Source organism: Sphaeramia orbicularis, chromosome 17, assembly GCF_902148855.1.
Source record: "Sphaeramia orbicularis chromosome 17, fSphaOr1.1, whole genome shotgun sequence".
Taxonomy (NCBI): Eukaryota; Metazoa; Chordata; class Actinopteri; order Kurtiformes; family Apogonidae; genus Sphaeramia; species Sphaeramia orbicularis.
The window spans coordinates 1,312,463-1,334,115 of NC_043973.1; the positions used below are offsets into that span (position 1 = coordinate 1,312,463).

At 43.2% G+C, this 21,653-nt stretch overlaps 1 protein-coding gene across 1 annotated transcript in view; it reads left to right on the forward strand.

Moving 5' to 3' along the window:
* LOC115436826 (contactin-associated protein-like 4) overlaps nt 1-21,653 on the forward strand; it is a 262,042-nt gene that overhangs the window by 198,808 nt on the left and 41,581 nt on the right. Inside the window, exons 18-19 of the mRNA XM_030159784.1 lie at nt 4,510-4,749; nt 10,642-10,866. Coding sequence (XP_030015644.1) covers nt 4,510-4,749; nt 10,642-10,866 — 465 coding nt within the window. The remainder of the gene's footprint in view (nt 1-4,509; nt 4,750-10,641; nt 10,867-21,653) is intronic.

A 21,653-nucleotide genomic window follows, 5' to 3' on the forward strand; every position in this document is an offset into this window, starting at 1 on the left:
TGAGAAACTGCTGTTAACCCTCAAAGACTCAAACATCCACCTTTAACTGAAACCATCTACTGATCTAAACTGTTTAATACCTGTTGATCCACTAATCCTATCAACGCATGTCAATAATTGGTATAAATACAGTTTTATCTCAGTTATTCATGGGATAAACTGTCCAAAAACATGTAAAATGAGAATAAAATGAGCAAAATACTTGATAAATTTGGAAATAATTATCAAAAAAACCCCTGAAATATGGCATAAAATTGGAATAAATCTTTCTAAAGTGAAGAAAGAATCAGCAAAATATTTGAAAAATTAGCAGGTTTTATCATTTCATAACATCCAGAACCCTGTATTTATTCAGTTAAGCCTCAAAAACCAGGACCATCTACTGATTTAAACTGTTTAATACCTGCTGATCAGGACAGGATCATGTCTAGGGATGGGAATCGATAAGATTTTAACGATTCCGATTCCATTATTGATTTTGCTTATCGATCCGATTCCTTATTGATTCTCATTGGATGAGGGAATAAAAGAGTACAAACAGGTGTGTTTGCATTAACTGACTTTTATATTTCCATCTGCACAGAAAATAGAACATATACAGTATGAACAAATAATAAGAACAGATGATGTTGGGCCCAGTTTGGGGGGGGGGGGTACAGTGACAGTGAAACTCCAGACTCTTTACTAATTCCTCTATTGCTGCATTTCCACTACGTGGAACCGGTTCCACTCTGCTCGTCTGCTGTTGTTGTGCACCTCATTTCCTTTCCCCTACCTTTGGAAACTTGTATTTGAGGAGGTACGACGTTTGTTGTCCGCACCGGAACCAGAACTGGGCCCAGATGAAGGCCTGGTGTTCACTCTGCCGCTAGATTCACAAGCACCGCTGAGTAGAGAATCAAATGAATCACATGTGGACGAATGTTTGAACAGACTGGAGGGATTCCACCTTTAGAAGAAATGGAAGCTTTGACAGAGTTCAGCTGGACCTGGTGTGGTCTGTTTGGACCTGGTGTGGTCTGTTTGGACCTGGTGTGGTCTGTTTGGACCCGGTGTGGTCTGTTTGGACCCGATGTGGTCTGTTTAGACCTGGTGTGGTCTGTTTGGACCTGGTGTGGTCTGTTTAGACCTGGTGTGGTCTGTTTGGACCTGGTGTGGTCTGTTTGGACCCGGTGTGGTCTGTTTGGACCCGGTGTGGTCTGTTTAGACCCGGTGTGGTCTGTTTGGACCCGGTGTGGTCTGTTTGGACCCGGTGTGGTCTGTTTGGACCTGGTGTGGTCTGCTTGGACCTGGTGTGGTCTGTTTGGACCCGATGTGGTCTGTTTGGACCTGGTGTGGTCTGTTTAGACCTGGTGTGGTCTGTTTGGACCTGGTGTGGTCTGTTTGGACCTGGTGTGGTCTGTTTGGACCCGGTGTGGTCTGTTTGGACCCGGTGTGGTCTGTTTAGACCCGGTGTGGTCTGTTTGGACCCGGTGTGGTCTGTTTAGACTTGGTGTGGTCTGTTTGGACCCGGTGTGGTCTGTTTAGACTTGGTGTGGTCTGCTTGGACCTGGTGTGGTCTGTTTGGACCTGGTGTGGTCTGCTTGGACCTGGTGTGGTCTGTTTGGACCTGGTGTGGTCTGTTTGGACCTGGTGTGGTCTGCTTGGACCTGGTGTGGTCTGTTTGGACCTGGTGTGGTCTGTTTAGACTTGGTGTGGTCTGCTCGGACCTGGTGTGGTCTGTTTGGACCTGGTGTGGTCTGTTTGGACCTGGTGTGGTTTGTTTGGACCCGGTGTGGTCTGTTTGGACCTGGTGTGGTCTGCTTGGACCTGGTGTGGTCTGTTTGGACCTGGTGTGGTCTGTTTAGACTTGGTGTGGTCTGCTCGGACCTGGTGTGGTCTGTTTGGACCTGGTGTGGTCTGTTTGGACCTGGTGTGGTCTGTTTGGACTTGGTGTGGTCTGCTCGGACCTGGTGTGGTCTGTTTGGACCTGGTGTGGTCTGTTTGGACCTGGTGTGGTCTGTTTGGACCTGGTGTGGTCTGTTTAGACCTGGTGTGGTCTGTTTAGACTTGGTGTGGTCTGCTCGGACCTGGTGTGGTCTGTTTGGACCGTTTCTGCCTCATCATCATGTTGTCTTCGTTCTGACCAAAACAATGCAGCGTATGCGTGATGTCATCACGCATGCATAACGAAGGTGGAATCAATAAGCAGAATCGTTAAGCAGGCAGGCAAATGTTTCCAAGGCATCGAGCTACTGGGATCCAGTTCTCAAAAAGAACCAGTTCTCGATTCCCATCCCTAATCGTGACGCGTAGTTCCATGCGTGGTCACTGTTTGTTTGGAACCCAGAGGTGGACACACCCCATACTGAATGAAGACACTTTCAGTTTCTGATTACCTGTTTTCAGTGACTGAATAAACCTGTTAAATTGATCACAGTTTGTCCACAATTCATCCTCTAATTACCAATGCTTCCCTCTTTAATATGAAGGGAACCCCAAACCAATTCATTTAATATATCTGCAGATATGCATATTATTCTGAGCCGTGCATTTTTAATGGTGCTAAGTATATCAATCCATGTCAATAACTGGTGTCAAATACAGTTCTTCATCTTCTCATGGTCATCAGAAATGACCCATTTGGACGTTCAGAGGCTCCATAGTTACCATGGAAACACTGTCATCTTCTACGACATTGATCCACCAGTAAAACCCATGGAGTTGGATCAGTGACAGTGGATGGACACACTGGGTTTATGTTCAGTTAAAGACAGATTTTGTTGAAAAAGCCACTTTTTCTTCAGTTTTCTCTGTTTCTGATCTAACAGTCCACTTTAATCTGAGCTTTTAGGAACATCTCCATGATCAGTGAATTAAAAATCGGACCAATGGCCCTGTAGCTTACCGGCCAAATTCAAAGCTTTGGGAAATGTATCCAGATCCATTTATTCTCACCCAGTTCTGTGTATTTATTCTATTACAGAAATAGCCCATGTTTTGGTCATATTCCAATCAGATCTGTACAAAATTCAAATTCCAACTTGATATCATTGATACTGATTTATTGGATCACAATCCACTTCCTATATGTTATAATGGGAACATTTTTCAAAGTCGCACCAAATCCAGAATCAGATCCGGATCCAAATAATTTCAGTACCTTTTGTTGACATCATCATACAGAAGCTGTATACCAAGTTTGAAGTCAATCAGAACTGGAGTTTGGGAGAAGAAGACGATTGAAATTTTTGTAACAGACAACAGACGGATGCCGCATGACGACAGTAGCTTAGGGCCTGTTGGTCAGTAAGCTAAAAATCAGGGAAAAAAAACTGATTTTCACTGAAAAAATGCAAAATACAGCAGGATTATATTCTAATAAAAGGTGATAAATCACTTAAGAAAAATCAAATCCAGAGAAATGAGACACTGAACAGGAGCAGTGGGTCTGTATGGGTTCCATCACATCCTCAGGGAAAACCATTTAAAGGTTTGAAGTGTGACTATGTGAAAACAGTTTGTACTGTGTATAAATGACAATTGCATGTTTTATTCTGAGAAGTTTTACGGCTATGCTAATAGAAAGACGTGATCAAATGTGGGTGAGTCACAGTGGGGGGGTGGGGGTGTTGGTTTGTGTCCAGTATTTGCAGCCATTGTCAGACGTTCATTGAGCGTGGCAGCTGGTTGCCTTGTTAGCCCGTTGCTGTGCAGATGGATGTCATATGGGCAGACTTAAAAGCAGCTTATGAAAGTGGCCTCCCCAGATGTGTTTTCCACCCACAGCTTTTTGCCACGTTGTCATTTCACAGTGACATTTCATATGAGCAGTGTTGACAGTCTGCTGCTTTTAGCAGCGCAGTCGACATGTGGATGTGCAGTAGATGATGAGATGAAATAAAAACAATCCAGAGAGAAAGAATAGAGACTGTCAACACAGAAGGAAAGCTTGAACAAAGACGGTGGATACGGTACAAATACCAGGATGTTAACAGTGTCTTTATTCTCAGAGGTTTGATTTGAATCCGTACAGACCCAAATACCCACTGCCAATTAAACTGATCTGTTACTGTGTAATGTTTAGGAACTTCTGATCCACTAATCCTGTTAATACATGTACATAATTGGTGTAAAATACAGTTATTCATCTGTTCATGATCATCAGATATGACCCATTTGGACGTTCAGAGGCTCTGTAGTTACCATGGCAACACCATCATCTTCTACAACACTGATTCACCAGTCAAACCCATGGAGTTGGATCAGTGGCAGTGGATGGACACACTGGGTTTATGTTCAGTTAACGACAGATTGGACTGAAAACGACACTTTGTCTTCAGTTTTCCCTGTTTTTGATATAACCTTCAACTGTAATCTGAGCTTTTATATGTATTTTATATAATCCACTGACTTCTTAAACCTAGCCTTACCCTTCCAAACACAGCTTTTACCTCCAAACCTGGATTGTAAACTTGACCTAATGTGTGCGTGGGTTGCTCAGTGTTCCATGTCCTTGTGTTTGTTCAGGGGGAACTGCGTCCAGACAGAAGGGCTTCCGGGGCTGCATTCGCTCTCTGCAGCTGAACGGTGTCACCCTGGACCTGGAGGAGAGGGCCCAGATCACCCCTGGGGTCCGGCCCGGCTGCCCGGGTCACTGCAGCAGCTACGGGTCGCTGTGTCAGAACCAGGGCCGCTGCGTGGAGAGAGACAACGGGTTCCAGTGCCACTGTGGGCCGTCGGCGTATACGGGGGTGTTCTGTACCACAGGTACACCACATACAGTCTATAGGGGTGTTCTGCACCACAGGTACACACACATACAGTCTATAGGGGGTGTTCTGCACCACAGGTACACACACATACAGTCTATAGGGGGTGTTCTGCACCACAGGTACACCACATACAGTCTATAGGAGGTGTTCTGCACCACAGGTACACCACATACAGTCTATAGGGGGTGTTCTGCACCACAGGTACACACACATACAGTCTATAGGGGGTGTTCTGCACCACAGGTACACCACATACAGTCTATAGGGGGTGTTCTGCACCACAGGTACACACACATACAGTCTATAGGGGGTGTTCTGCACCACAGGTACACACACATACAGTCTATAGGGGGTGTTCTGCACCACAGGTACACACACATACAGTCTATAGGGGGTGTTCTGCACCACAGGTACACCACATACAGTCTATAGGGGGTGTTCTGCACCACAGGTACACCACATACAGTCTATAGGGGGTGTTCTGCACCACAGGTACACACACATACAGTCTATAGGGGGTGTTCTGCACCACAGGTACACACACATACAGTCTATAGGGGGTGTTCTGCACCACAGGTACACACACACACAGTCTATAGGGGGTGTTCTGCACCACAGGTACACCGCATACAGTCTATAGGGGGTGTTCTGCACCACAGGTACACACACACACAGTCTATAGGGGGTGTTCTGCACCACAGGTACACCACATACAGTCTATAGGGGGTGTTCTGTACCACAGGTACACACACATACAGTCTATAGGGGGTGTTCTGCACCACAGGTACACACACATACAGTCTATAGGGGGTGTTCTGCACCACAGGTACACACACACACAGTCTATAGGGGGTGTTCTGCACCACAGGTACACACACATACAGTCTATAGGGGGTGTTCTGCACCACAGGTACACCACATACAGTCTATAGGGGGTGTTCTGCACCACAGGTACACCACATACAGTCTATAGGGGGTGTTCTGCACCACAGGTACACACACATACAGTCTATAGGGGGTGTTCTGTACCACAGGTACACACACATACAGTCTATAGGAGGTGTTCTGCACCACAGGTACACACACACACAGTCTATAGGGGGTGTTCTGCACCACAGGTACACCACATACAGTCTATAGGGGGTGTTCTGCACCACAGGTACACACACATACAGTCTATAGGGGGTGTTCTGTACCACAGGTACACACACATACAGTCTATAGGAGGTGTTCTGCACCACAGGAACACACACACACAGTCTATAGGGGGTGTTCTGCACCACAGGTACACCACATACAGTCTATAGGGGGTGTTCTGCACCACAGGTACACACACATACAGTCTATAGGGGGTGTTCTGCACCACAGGTACACCACATACAGTCTATAGGGGTGTTCTGCACCACAGGTACACACACATACAGTCTATAGGGGGTGTTCTGCACCACAGGTACACCACATACAGTCTATAGGGGGTGTTCTGCACCACAGGTACACACACAGTCTATAGGGGGTGTTCTGCACCACAGGTACACCACATACAGTCTATAGGGGGTGTTCTGCACCACAGGTACACACACACACAGTCTATAGGGGGTGTTCTGCACCACAGGTACACCACATACAGTCTATAGGGGGTGTTCTGCACCACAGGTACACACACACAGTCTATAGGGGGTGTTCTGCACCACAGGTACACACACACACAGTCTATAGGGGGTGTTCTGCACCACAGGTACACACACATACAGTCTATAGGGGGTGTTCTGCACCACAGGTACACACACAGTCTATAGGGGGTGTTCTGCAACACCAGGTACACACACACACAGTCTATAGGGGGTGTTCTGCAACACCAGGTACACACACACACAGTCTATAGGGGGTGTTGTGCACCACAGGTACACACACATACAGTCTATAGGGGGTGTTCTGCACCACAGGTACACCACATACAGTCTATAGGGGGTGTTCTGCACCACAGGTACACCACATACAGTCTATAGGGGGTGTTCTGCACCACAGGTACACACACATACAGTCTATAGGGGGTGTTCTGCACCACAGGTACACACACATACAGTCTATAGGGGGTGTTCTGCACCACAGGTACACCACATACAGTCTATAGGGGGTGTTCTGCACCACAGGTACACACACATACAGTCTATAGGGGGTGTTCTGCACCACAGGTACACACACACACAGTCTATAGGGGGTGTTCTGCACCACAGGTACACACACATACAGTCTATAGGGGGTGTTCTGCACCACAGGTACACACACAGTCTATAGGGGGTGTTCTGCACCACAGGTACACACACATACAGTCTATAGGGGGTGTTCTGCACCACAGGTACACACACAGTCTATAGGGGGTGTTCTGCAACACCAGGTACACACACACACAGTCTATAGGGGGTGTTCTGCAACACCAGGTACACACACACACAGTCTATAGGGGGTGTTGTGCACCACAGGTACACACACATACAGTCTATAGGGGGTGTTCTGCACCACAGGTACACCACATACAGTCTATAGGGGGTGTTCTGCACCACAGGTACACCACATACAGTCTATAGGGGGTGTTCTGCACCACAGGTACACACACATACAGTCTATAGGGGGTGTTCTGCACCACAGGTACACACACATACAGTCTATAGGGGGTGTTCTGCACCACAGGTACACACACATACAGTCTATAGGGGGTGTTCTGCACCACAGGTACACACACATACAGTCTATAGGGGGTGTTCTGCACCACAGGTACACACACAGTCTATAGGGGGTGTTCTGCACCACAGGTACACCACATACAGTCTATAGGGGGTGTTCTGCACCACAGGTACACACACACACAGTCTATAGGGGGTGTTCTGCACCACAGGTACACCACATACAGTCTATAGGGGTGTTCTGCACCACAGGTACACACACATACAGTCTATAGGGGGTGTTCTGCACCACAGGTACACCACATACAGTCTATAGGGGGTGTTCTGCACCACAGGTACACCACATACAGTCTATAGGGGGTGTTCTGCACCACAGGTACACACACAGTCTATAGGGGGTGTTCTGCACCACAGGTACACCACATACAGTCTATAGGGGGTGTTCTGCACCACAGGTACACACACACACAGTCTATAGGGGGTGTTCTGCACCACAGGTACACCACATACAGTCTATAGGGGGTGTTCTGCACCACAGGTACACACACACACAGTCTATAGGGGGTGTTCTGCACCACAGGTACACACACACACAGTCTATAGGGGGTGTTCTGCACCACAGGTACACACACATACAGTCTATAGGGGGTGTTCTGCACCACAGGTACACACACAGTCTATAGGGGGTGTTCTGCACCACAGGTACACACACACACAGTCTATAGGGGGTGTTCTGCAACACCAGGTACACACACACACAGTCTATAGGGGGTGTTGTGCACCACAGGTACACACACATACAGTCTATAGGGGGTGTTCTGCACCACAGGTACACCACATACAGTCTATAGGGGGTGTTCTGCACCACAGGTACACACACATACAGTCTATAGGGGGTGTTCTGCACCACAGGTACACACACATACAGTCTATAGGGGGTGTTCTGCACCACAGGTACACCACATACAGTCTATAGGGGGTGTTCTGCACCACAGGTACACACACATACAGTCTATAGGGGGTGTTCTGCACCACAGGTACACACACATACAGTCTATAGGGGGTGTTCTGCACCACAGGTACACCACATACAGTCTATAGGGGGTGTTCTGCACCACAGGTACACACACATACAGTCTATAGGGGGTGTTCTGCACCACAGGTACACCACATACAGTCTATAGGGGGTGTTCTGCACCACAGGTACACACACACACAGTCTATAGGGGGTGTTCTGCACCACAGGTACACACACACACAGTCTATAGGGGGTGTTCTGCACCACAGGTACACCACATACAGTCTATAGGGGGTGTTCTGCACCACAGGTACACACACATACAGTCTATAGGGGGTGTTCTGCACCACAGGTACACACACATACAGTCTATAGGGGGTTTTCTGCACCACAGGTACACACACATACAGTCTATAGGGGGTGTTCGTCACCACAGGTACACACACATACAGTCTATAGGGGGTGTTCTGCACCACAGGTACACCACATACAGTCAAAGAAAAAAGGACTAGACCACCCCTAGTTTTCTTCAGTTTCTTGTTCATTTTAATGCCTGGTCCAACTGAAGGTACATTTGTTTGGACAAATTTAATGATAAGGAACAAAAATAGCTCATAGTAGTGTAATTTCAGAGCTGATATCTATCCATTTTCCACTCCTGAAGTTTTAACTTTATCTCGAATAGATGCATTAGTTCTGTTTTTTCAGCTGAACTACTCTTTGTCCTCCTCCTCTTGCACTGACAAGGTTGAAGGTTGAAGGTTCTTTTATTTGTACCTGTGGGTAGATTTGTTTTGCAGACACAATGATTGCTTTCGACATTACAACAAAACACACATTGAACCTGTTCAGCAGGTACTTGATTGAGTGTCAAGACAAAAAGTGCTCAGTGTTCCACCATTCAACAGTATAGCAGCATGGATAAGTAAAAGAATAAAAAAAAAAAAAAAGATCAAATAAATAAAAACAAGATGCGATAAAACACAATGAAAAACCTCAAGAAGATAAAAAAAAACAGTCTGGGATAAAAACCAGGAAAAGAACATAAAATTTAAAAATTAGAAGTCACAATAAATAAATAGAGCAAAGAAATAGAATAAATAACTAAAATAAGTAAATACAGTGCAATGTCACTCTTTCTTCTTGAACTCAGTGACGGCGACAGGAACAAAACTGTTTTTCTAAACGCTGTGTCCTGCACGTGGAACTACAAACCTCCATCCAGAGGAAAGGAGCTGAAATTCACCTGGTAAAGGATGGGAGTCATTAAGAATTAATGAATCCATCCTCTGGACCTGTTTAGTGGACAGGGAGGCGGGATAAGACTGGGACTCACCAATCAGGCGACTGGACCATCTGACTATTTAATTCAGTGAGTTTTTCTCTGCAACCATGCCACCAGGCAAAAAGATAAAACAGACTCAATAAAGGAACGATAAAACAAAGTTAAAATGGTTCGGTCAATGTGGAAGTGTGCCAGTTTTCTAAGACAGTGAAGGCACTGATGGCCCTTTGTTTTGTTTTTTTTGTTTTTTTTGACAACTCTATGGATCTTATATGAGAATTCCAGTGAACAGCTACCAAATGTGAATTCAACATGTGAAATCTGCTCCAGACCTTTAATCTGCTTCATTTGTCATAGAATAACCAGAATAGGACCCATCTGCACACAGGTGTTTATCAGTCAGTTGTTGCTGTTGTATTTCCTAAATGGTTAATGCAATATTTTTGCTCCAGACCTTGAATGCTGAAAATCACATCTTGGTGGTTTAACCCATAAAGACCCAGTGTTACTTTTGTGTCAGTTCCCAAACAGATTTGTCTCTATATTTAACCGTCCTAGAGCTGCAACCGATTAATCGACTCAAAGTGATCCAAAAAAATCATTCAACCACAGTTCTCCTGAATCAAAGCTTCGTTTCCTTCATTTCTCTGCTGTTAAACATTGGTTCCACTGTTGTGTTTCACATGGACGCTTATTGTGACGCACAAAGAAGCTTCAGTTCAGGAAAACTGCAATAGAATATTTCCCTTCAATCAATTCAAGTCGATTACTCGAATCGGGAATTTTTGCATTGGCTTCAAGCACCTAACTGATTAATCGGTTGAAGCTCTAAACTGTACTTAGATGATTTCCATCTGGTGAATCAGGTTTTCTTCTCTGTGGTGGTGGGGTTTTTTCTTTCAGAGGTGTCGGCTAGTTTCAAGGCGGGGACGTCCGTCAGCTACACCTTCAAGGAGCCGTATGAGCTGATGAGGAACAACAGCGCCCTCCCATCCTCCATCTACTCCGACATGACCCTGAAAGGAGAGAACGTGTCCCTGAGCTTCAGGACCTTCCAGAGTCCGGCTCTGCTGCTCTACGTCAGCTCCTACTACAGAGAGTACCTGGCTCTGCTCGTCAACAAACACGGTCAGAACCACCAACACAACACTGGGATTCTGAAGACACTTATGTGGTAGAAATGTTGAAGCTTAAAGAGGAGGTTCTGACTTATTTTGATCTTTTCATCTACCTGCACTCAGAGCCTTAGACAGAGACAGTTGTGACACACTTTGATGTCGCCGCTATGGTGACCAGGTGGTTCATGTAAGCCTCAATAGTTCCAAACAAATGACGCACTGTCCTGTTCTTCTATGGGACAGACAGCAGTGAGTGGGTTATTAGAGGTAAATATAAACCAAAGAAACCACACATTAGTCCAGGGGTCACCAACTAAAATTAATACTAAGACAAAACTTCAACTAAGCATTTAGAAGAAAACAAAAACTAATAAAAACTGGCAAACCTGCTCTAAAAACGAATTAAAACTGAGTTAGAGAAAGAAAAGTCAAAACTAAATAAAGCTAAACTATAATGAAAAATTCAAAACTATTAGAACCTTGGTTCTGATGCTGTCAATGTTTGGAACTATTGGCCCCGCCTCCAGAACCAGGAAGTAGGTCCATATTTCATTTTCCATTTTTTTTTACAATAGGAGTCTATGGAAGTGTGGTAACTCTGCTTTCTCTACCACTCTGCCTGAGCTGAAACCCCTCCCCTCTGGACCTTTGATATCCCACATTTTTCTTGTAGTGTTCACATGTTTAGGATGAAGTGGATTTTTATGAGGCCTCTTCCACATCCTCTTACCTTCTTTCCTTCAGGTGAATCCAGACTCGAGGTTAAGCGTCTTCTATTATTTATGGAAAGCTTCTTTTAAGCAGGTCTCTTATCCTCTTCTCTCATCCCGTTCCCCCTCAACATCAAACACTCTTCTGCTTCTGTTTCCCTCACCGTCTTCTTCTTAGCTTTTCCTTCCTCTTTGTACAATGCTGTAACTGAGACCAGGGCTTCATGATTATTGATATAGAACACAGGTCACCAACTAGTGGAAAAGAATCCAGATCTGAACTGAGAGAGGTTTCATCTGTACCACAAAAACACACACACACACACACACACACAAAGACTGCAGTGTTATTTCTTACACTGACAGACAGGAGACACTTTAAGAGGCTTTCAACAGGTAAAATGAGGCTAACTCTAGTTGAACCATGCTAACCTGAACTCAGTGGATCGTCCAGTGGGACTGTGTGTCAGCCATAATGGACCCAGTCAAAGGGGATTTCTCATTTGTGCTTATTGATAATATTGAAGCAGCTATTGGCACAGTACTGTGGGACTACTTTACCACAGAGCCAATCAGCACCTGTCATCCTGCTGACACAGTACTGTAGTAATAAGAGTTGTACATGCCATGTGCCAGTGACCAGAAGCTGGTCCGTGCACCTAGGGATGGGAATTGATAAGAATTTAACAATTCCGATTTCATTATCAATTTTGCTTATCGATCCAATTCCTTATCGATTCTCTTATTGATTCTCTTAGGCTGAGGGAATAAAAGAGTACAAACAGATGTGTTTGCATTAGCTGTCTTTTATATTTGCATCTGCACAGAAAATAGAACATATACAGTATGTACAAATAATAAGAACAGATGACACCAGGCCCAGTTTGGGGGGGGGGGGGGGGGGGGGGGGGGGTTGGGGTACAGTGAAAGTGAAACTCCAGATGCTTCACTAATTCCTCTATTGCCACATTTCCACTCTGCGGAACCAGTTCGACTCTGCTCATCTCCCGTTGTTGTGCAGCTCATTTCCTTTCCCCTACCTTCAGAAACTTGTATTTGAGGGGGTACGACGTTTGTTGCCCGCACCGGAACCAGAACTGGGCCCAGATGACGGCCTGGTGTTCACTCTGCCGCTAGATTCACAAGCGCCGCTGAGTAGAGAATCAAATACATGACATTCCTGTAAATGAATCACATGCTGTGGACAAATGTTTGAGCAGATTGGAGGGATTCCACCCTTTAGAAGAAATGGAAGCTTTGACAGAGTTCCAGTGGACCTGGTGTGGTCTGTTTGGACCTGGTGTGGTCTGTTTGGACCTGGTGTGGTCTGTTTAGACCTGGTGTGGTCTGTTTGGACCTGGTCTGGTCTGTTTAGACCTGGTGTGGTCTGTTTAGACCTGGTGTGGTCTGGTGTGGTCTGTTTGGACCTGGTGTGGTCTGTTTGGACCTGGTGTGGTCTGTTTGGACCTGGTGTGGTCTGTTTGGACCTGGTGTGGTCTGTTTAGACCTGGTGTGGTCTGTTTGGACCTGGTGTGGTCTGTTTGGACCTGGTGTGGTCTGTTTAGACCTGGTGTGGTCTGTTTGGACCTGGTGTGGTCTGTTTGGACCTGGTGTGGTCTGTTTAGACCGTTTCTGCCTCAACACCATGTTGGCTTCGTTCTGACCAAAACAATGCAGGGTACATGTGATGTCATCACGCATGTGCACTGAAGGCGGAATCGATAAGCAGAATAGTTAAGCAGGCAAACGATTCCAAGGAATCGAGCTACTGGGATCCGGTTCTCAAAAAGAACCAGTTCTTCATTCCCATCTCTACGTGCACCTATTCACACTTTCAGTTTCAGTGTGCAGGTAAACAACACGAAACTGTTTTGCCTCATATAAAGAATTTGCCCGGGTTTTTGATGAATATAAATCAGTCAATCAATCAATGTTTATTTATATAGCACTTTTCATACATTAAGGATGTAGCACAAAGTGCTTTACATATAAGTTTAAAAATCAGTACCACCCCCCACCCACTCACGCACACACACACACACACACACACCCAGTCACACACACACACACACACGCACACATACTTAAAAAGACTGAGTGCGAGAGGATCAGAAAGTAAAAGTAAAAGAGGAGGCGCTGTCTCAGGAAGCCATCTGCACCAGGAGGCAGCCGCCGACCCCGGCAACAAGGCGCTGGCGACACAGCGCCGCATCCCAACCAGTGGGAGAGGGCCAACTGGGACCCCCACCCACCAGAACGGAGCAGACCCCAGTGAAGGACGGCGCCACAGCCACCAGAGTCCACAGCCACCTCCAGGCCCAGTCACTGAGAGAATGTTCAGAGTGGAGAATACAGATCATTTTGTGACAGTTTGAGTTCAACGCATTATTTAATTTTTTTTATATTATTTTATATATATTGATTTTCAAGGGGTGCCAGCCAGGTCTCTGTCCTGGCCTTTAATATGTTAAGACAGTTAGTCGTTTTAATTCAGTCTTTTCTGTATGCTTCAGTCTTTGTTTTTGGTTATTTACTTTTTGTCTGTTTGTTGTACCTCAGACTACACAAAGGATGCAAGTTTAAATGAAACAAACACCCTACACATTAAATGACAAGAAAATAATTCACACATTTAAACCAACTAAAATTCAAAATCATGTATTGAACAATTAATGCAAAAACACACTAATTCAGTTTCCCCCCAAAGTCCAAACTGAAAAAAATCCACCAACCAAGTAAAATCAAACACAAAATTTCCGCTCTGGTTTTATATCAGTCTTTAGAAGAAAAAGGAAAAAAAATACAGTTCAGTTTGTTTTAACAAAAAATTCCACTCCAGGCATTCCACAGTCTCAGAACAAAGAAGAAAGAAAAAAAATCCAGTTCATCTCAGTCATTCTTAAAAAAACAAACAAAAAAAAAACAAGCACACAGTTCAATTTTTGGGGCTTTGAGAAAAAAACAAAAAGATTTTACTCATGCCCTGTCCTCACAGTCCTGTCATTCAGTCAGTCCAGTCCAGTCAGTCTGGGACCCGGTCCAGGTTATGGCTGCTGGAGTACTGGTATGGGGAGATGACCGGCCTCTGACGCAGAGGAATGAGGAGATGAGATGAACCAGCGGGGGAACGGAACGGAGATGAATGTGGTATGGAAGCGATATGGACGATTAAGTGGACGTAGTAGTGGGGTTAAACTGCCGTACTGAGCCAGGTCTATGAGCGGGCGCTCCGACACGTTCGACACTGTCTGTTCTGTGCCGTGCTCAATGTGGAATGTGGATGTGGGGTATTTCAAATCTGCTGTCAACTGTGAGCGAATGGGATGATTGAATGACAATTTCCGGGGTGTATGTGGAAGCTAATAGGCATGATGGGGGGGGGGGGGGGGGGGGGGGTTGTGCTTGGTGAAACTTAACCAACTTGTCACAGTTTGATTGGCTCTGTGATAATAGACAAACTGATATTTCGTGCCACAGTACTGTTGCAGTAGCCATTTCCTAATAATAGACTTACCAGGACCGTACTGTTTTCTGGAGTGTTTGGAACTACTACTCCACAGAATTTAGGCTACATGAGTCACTTTTCCATTGGACATCTGCGCAAAACTTTACCGATATTTACTAAATGTTGAAAAAACAGAAGTGCGTAATGTCGGTTTTTCCATTAAATTACAAATGCGATGATTTGTTTATTTATTATCACGAGATGTCACAAGGCATTCCATAAATATGGCGACAAACACATACAATGTCACAATATCACGTTGATTTACAGATATATAAACTCTATAGTGCTCTGTCATACTAGATTCAAAAATACCTGGGTCTCCTGGTGTGTCCACACATACACCATGTTTGTTTTAAAACTCTTCTTCACTTACTGTAACATCCATCAACGTTCGTTTTTTTTTGTTCACATGACTCTAGTTGCAGTTTTGCACAACATACCAATTTCACTACGTCTGAAAAACCACCTCTTGCAAGAGTAAAAGCTTTTCATCGAAGAACAAGAGTTTTGGCAAAATTGTCGTTTTTCCATCAGGCAAATTTTTATGTGTAAGTTATGTTCGCACAATTTGAGGGTCAATGGAAAAGTGACTACTGAGTATTCTCAGTGTGTGTTTTTGTTTTTTGTTTGTTTTTAGGAGGAAAACAGTATTTTGAGTCACAACAGAATGCTTTAATATCATTTGTTTGATATTTCTTTCAAATTGAGCTTAACATTGAAATTAAAAATATAGAAATCATTTATCATCAAACACATATTTGTTTTTAATCCTCAGTTTGGTCCTGTTACTCCATTTGACTGTGTCTATTGTACTGTTCAGAGTTTAGAATTAGGTACTGTTAAACGTCTGTCTTGTTTGTGTAACTTGTCAACCTTAACTACAGTAGAGCTGTCAGGAAAATCTGCTAGCTATCAGTCACACCTGGCAGCTCACCATCTGTGATGAAAAGTTATCCAAAATTAAAATCCACCCTCTGTGCAGCTGTCAGGCACATGGAAATCAGATCTGCACTTAAGTAAAAAAAAAGAAAGAAAGAAATGAGATCGACAGTTAAGTTAAAAAAAAAAAAAAAAAAAAAGAAATTAGATCTACAGACCAAAACTGTTTTAGTACCAACATGGACATTGAAAAGCTGTTGAACAAAATATAGCGATATTAAAAACATGTTTACGTCAATCTGAGACAAATACACAATACATGCAAATACACAATACATACACATACACAATACATACAAATACACAATACATACAAATACACAATACATACAAATACACAATACATACAAATACACAATACATGCAAATGCACAATACATGCAAATACACAATACATACAAATACACAATACATACAAATACACAATACATACAAATACACAATACATACAAATACACAATACATGCAAATACACAATACATACAAATACACAATACATGCAAATACACAATACATGCAAATACACAATACATACAAATACACAATACATACAAATACACAATACATGCAAATACACAATACATACAAATACACAATACATACAAATACACAATATATGTAAATACACAATACATGCAAATACACAATACATACAAATACACAATATATGTAAATACACAATACATGCAAATACACAATACATACAAATACACAATACATACAAATACACAATACATGCAAATACACAATATATGTAAATACACAATACATACAACTACGCAATACATGCAAACACACAATACATGCAAATACACAATACATACAAATACACCATACATGCAAATACACAATATATGTAAATACACGATACATGCAAATACACAATACATACAAATACACAATATATGTAAATACACAATACATGTAAATACACAATACATACAACTACACAATACATGTAAATACACAATACATGTAAATACACAATACATACAACTACACAATACATGTAAATACACAATATATATAAATACACAATACATACAACTACACAATACATGCAAATACACAATACATACTACACAATACATGTAAATACACAATACATGCAAATACTCAATACATACAAATACACAATATATGTAAATACACAATACATGTAAATACACAATACATACAACTACACAATACATGTAAATACACAATACATGCAAATACACAATACATACAACTACACAATACATGCAAATACATAATACATACAACTACACAATATATACAACTACACAATACATACAAGTACACAGTACATACACCAGGGTACTGAAAGAACACATATACCATCCATCTTCCTCTTATCTGGGGCCTGGTCCCAGAGTCAACAGTGACTATCACAACTATATGGATAAATGAGGGATGACGATGACATAATTAGAACGTTAAATGTTGGAAAATACCCGATTTTCACTTAAAAATGTAAAAGACAGACCATAATACTATAAGACTGAATCATGTTCTTCAGACACAGTGTGTTGAGCGTACTTTCAGCTCCTCCTGATGGATTTAACAGCATTTAAACATGTTTCTCCCATAACTTTTTTCCCCTATTCCTCCACTCCATCCTCACCCTCCTCCAGACTTTCATCCTCTCCTCTCCTCTCCTCTCCTCTCCTCTCCTCTCCTCTCCTCTCCTCTCCTCTCCTCTCCTCTCCTCTCCTCTCCTCTCCCAGTTCCATCTTCACCTCCTCCAGACTTTCATCCTCCCTCTCTCCTCTCCTCTCCTCTCCTCTCCTCTCCTCTCCTCTCCTCTCCTCTCCTCTCCTCTCCTCTCCTCTCCTCTCCTCTCCCAGTTCCATCCTCACCTCCTCCAGACTTTCCTCCTCCCTCTCTCCTCTCCTCTCCCAGTTCCATCTTCACCTCCTCCAGACTTTCATCCTCCCTCTCTCCTCCCTCTCTCCTCTCCTCTCCCAGTTCCATCTTCACCTCCTCCAGACTTTCATCCTCCCTCTCCTCCCTCTCTCCTCTCCTCTCCCAGTTCCATCTTCACCTCCTCCAGACTTTCATCCTCCCTCTCTCCTCCCTCTCTCCTCTCCTCTCCCAGTTCCATCTTCACCTCCTCCAGACTTTCATCCTCCCTCTCTCCTCCCTCTCCCCTCCTCTCCCAGTTCCATCTTCACCTCCTCCAGACTTTCCTCCTCCCTCTCTCCTCCCTCTCTCCTCTCCTCTCCTCTCCCAGTTCCATCTTCACCTCCTCCAGACTTTCATCCTCCCTCTCTCCTCTCCTCTCCTCTCCTCTCCCAGTTCCATCCTCACCTCCTCCAGACTTTCCTCCTCCCTCTCCCCTCCTCTCCCAGTTCCGTCTTCGTCTCCTGGTATCGACCCCGCTCCCTCCTGGTCCTGCTCTGCTCTTCACTTTTACCAGCTCTATCAGGATGTGTCAGATGGTTCCTCTCTCTGAGTTCAGACCCGTCAGCCTCTGCTGCCGTTTAATCTGTCCACCTGGACCTGCTATTAGGTTTTGTCTCAGGCTTTGAAAAAAAAAGAAAAGAAATAAAAAAAAGGTGGTCACTGGTCTGTTCTTGTACGACGGCATTTTAGGGCCACATAGGAAAAATAAAAACACTTGTCGGTACGAGAATAAAGTCGTAATATTTCGAGAACAAAGTCGAAATTTAAAAAAACTCATACTTTTTTCTAATTTCTTTTTCACATGTTAATGGAAATAAAATACAACAAACAGTAACAGCAAGGCCAGTTGAGGGTTACAGTATTCAACAAAAGATAAATAAAGAAATAATAAACAATACAATAAAAGGAAAATAAGGGCATCACATGACCATTTCAGCGCTGATGTCTTTGTTTATAAATCCAATCCATTTGTCCCATTTTCTATCAAAAAAACCCTCATAATTTAACAAGAATAATGTACGTTTATGAGATCAAAGTTGTAATATTTTTAAAATAAATTTGCAATAGTGCGATTAAAAAGTCCTAATTTCGAAATCGTACGCCTTTAGCCTTGTTGATGACAGAGTTTCTCGTTGCAGTCGACCACTTCCAGTCAGTTCCTCCTCCACATAAGAGGACATTTGCTCCAAATCTGTTCAATTCTTATAACGAAACAAACTCAAACATGTGCGAACTGTCTTCAAAGTCCTTCGACTGATGCTAATGTGTTGATGGTGGGCGGGGCTAACAGGCTCAGTATTTGGCCTTTGTGCGTAAACCCCAAATGAAAGTAGAACCTCACAAAATTATCCAAGTTCTACATTATGCAACAAGTGGGTACGACTTCATTCTTGTAAATTATGATATTTTTCCCACCTGTTTTTAAATTACGACGTTATTCTCATAATATTTTGGAATTTCCCCTTGTGGGACTAACGTAGCAACATCTAATCTTCTCTTATCCTTCTGCTTTATTCTTGAAATGTGACGACATTATTCTCATAATATTATGACTTTATTCTCTTGAATGATGATATTTTTCCCACCTGTTTTTAAAGCTGCTGGAGACTTTCATGACCAGTTTTTCCTCAGATCTGTCCATCCTCAGTCCTATCCTCAGTATCGTGAATCTGTTCGTCTGTCTGTCATTACTCTCCTGAATCTCTTGCATTACAGTGAACAATTTCTTAGTGCCATCCACCAGAAACAAAACCCGTGTGTTTACATTCAGGAGATAACTCGGGCATCTTCGGAATTTTTTGTCGCGACGTTCATTGTGGGAAACGGAGGCTCACGCTGCTGCTGCCGCTGCAGGCAGCTGGGAGGTTCGCACAGTGTGGGTTTTGTTTACGGTGGATGACACTTCGAAATTGTTCACTGTAATGCAAGAGATTCAGATGGATAATGACAGAAAGACTTACAGATGCGTGATACTGAGGATATGACTGAGGTTTGACAGATTTGATGAAAAATTGGTCAGCGAAAGTCTCCAGCATCTTTAAATTACGACATTATTCCCGTAATATTATGGCTTTATTTTCGAAATACAACAACATTGTTCTCAAAGGGCCTGATTTACTAAAGGTTTGCATGTGTAAATACGTGCGCAAACTTGGCTGGTCATGCAAAAACAGGTTGAAGCTTATCTACTAACAGGATGCACCGAGGTTTGCGCCACTCAAATGGACAAAGTAGCTCACGCAGCCCATTTAGCGTGTTTGCCCTGATGAATATGCAATATGGGCGTTTCTGCCAGAACGCACAAAATTACTGGGAGGAGTAAATGCAAATATTTATTTTGTGCGTGCAATGTGATTTACCAAACCTGAAACTGATTGCGGTGGCTGATTTTGCGTCTGTATTTAGTGCGTCTGATAGGCAGGTTTGAACTGACACAGCTGCACCATAAACTGACTGCTGGTGTTAGAGCGAGGAGGCGGGGCTTAGGCCCAACCAAAGGCAAAGCAGAGAACCAATCTGATCTGATCACATCCACATTTTTGGAATAACAGGAGAAAAATATTATAATTTGAGACATTTGGCCCCACACTTTATGGGCCTGCCCCCCACGCCCGGTTCCACCAGTGGAACTCTCTCTCTCTCTCTCTCTCTCTCTCTCTCTCTCTCTCTCTCTCTCTCTCTGTGTGTGACTGGACTGCTGAATCTTCCATATGAGCAGATATTTTTTGTATTCTTTTTTTTTTTTTTTTTTTTTAATCGTGCCCACGGACTTAAAGTTTTCGTTCACTGGAAGAGCCTATGCGAAACTTTCTTGGAGATAAAGATGCTTATGAAAAAAATAAAATTAATTTAGACTTAATAACTAAACATACATTTAATATTTGGTTTAGAATGCTGCGTACACATAAAGTCCAAAGGCATGCAACAAAACTAAAATGGATAGCATATGATACCAAATTTATACCATCCAAAATTGACCAAAACTATAAATATTGGGCAACTAAGGGAGTTACAGCTTAGTGTGTTCTGGAAAATAATGGGAGGCTGGAGAGTTTCCAAACTTTGACACAAAAATATCAATTTGAGAAACATGATTTTTTCCGTTATCTTCAAATGAAAGACTATTCTAAAGGGAAATACAGGTGGGAGCCTCCATGGAAGAGAGCGATGGGGTTCAAATAATGACTAAAGCATATAAAGATAGTAATATTAGGATCATCTCAGCATTATATTAGGCCTTAATAAATCTTGATAAGCAAACAACTTACTATGTAAAAGTAAAATGGGAAAGAGAATTTGACATAGAAATTAATGATATAGACTGGCAAAATGTGGAAATTTCATCATACAACTACTAGCTCTCGGACATGGAGGGAATTTGCCTGGAAAAACCTTATAAGATTTTTTGTTCCACTCAAGTTTAAAAGTAAACAGTTCCAGAGGCATCAGGAATGTTGGAGAGAATGCGGGGAGATGGATGTTGACCATTCTCATGTTTTTTGGAAATGTTCAAAACTTTTGGAATATTGGGAAATGATCTACAATGTCCTATGTCAAGTATTAGGATACACAATTCCAAAGAAACCTGAAATTCTTTATTTGTGCAACTTTGGTGATGGCACTGTTCGTGGATACGATAAATATTTGGGAAAGGTGATGATGATAGCTGCAAAAAAATGTAGTACAAGGAAATGGGGGAAGATGAACGTACCATCAAAGGATCAACGGATA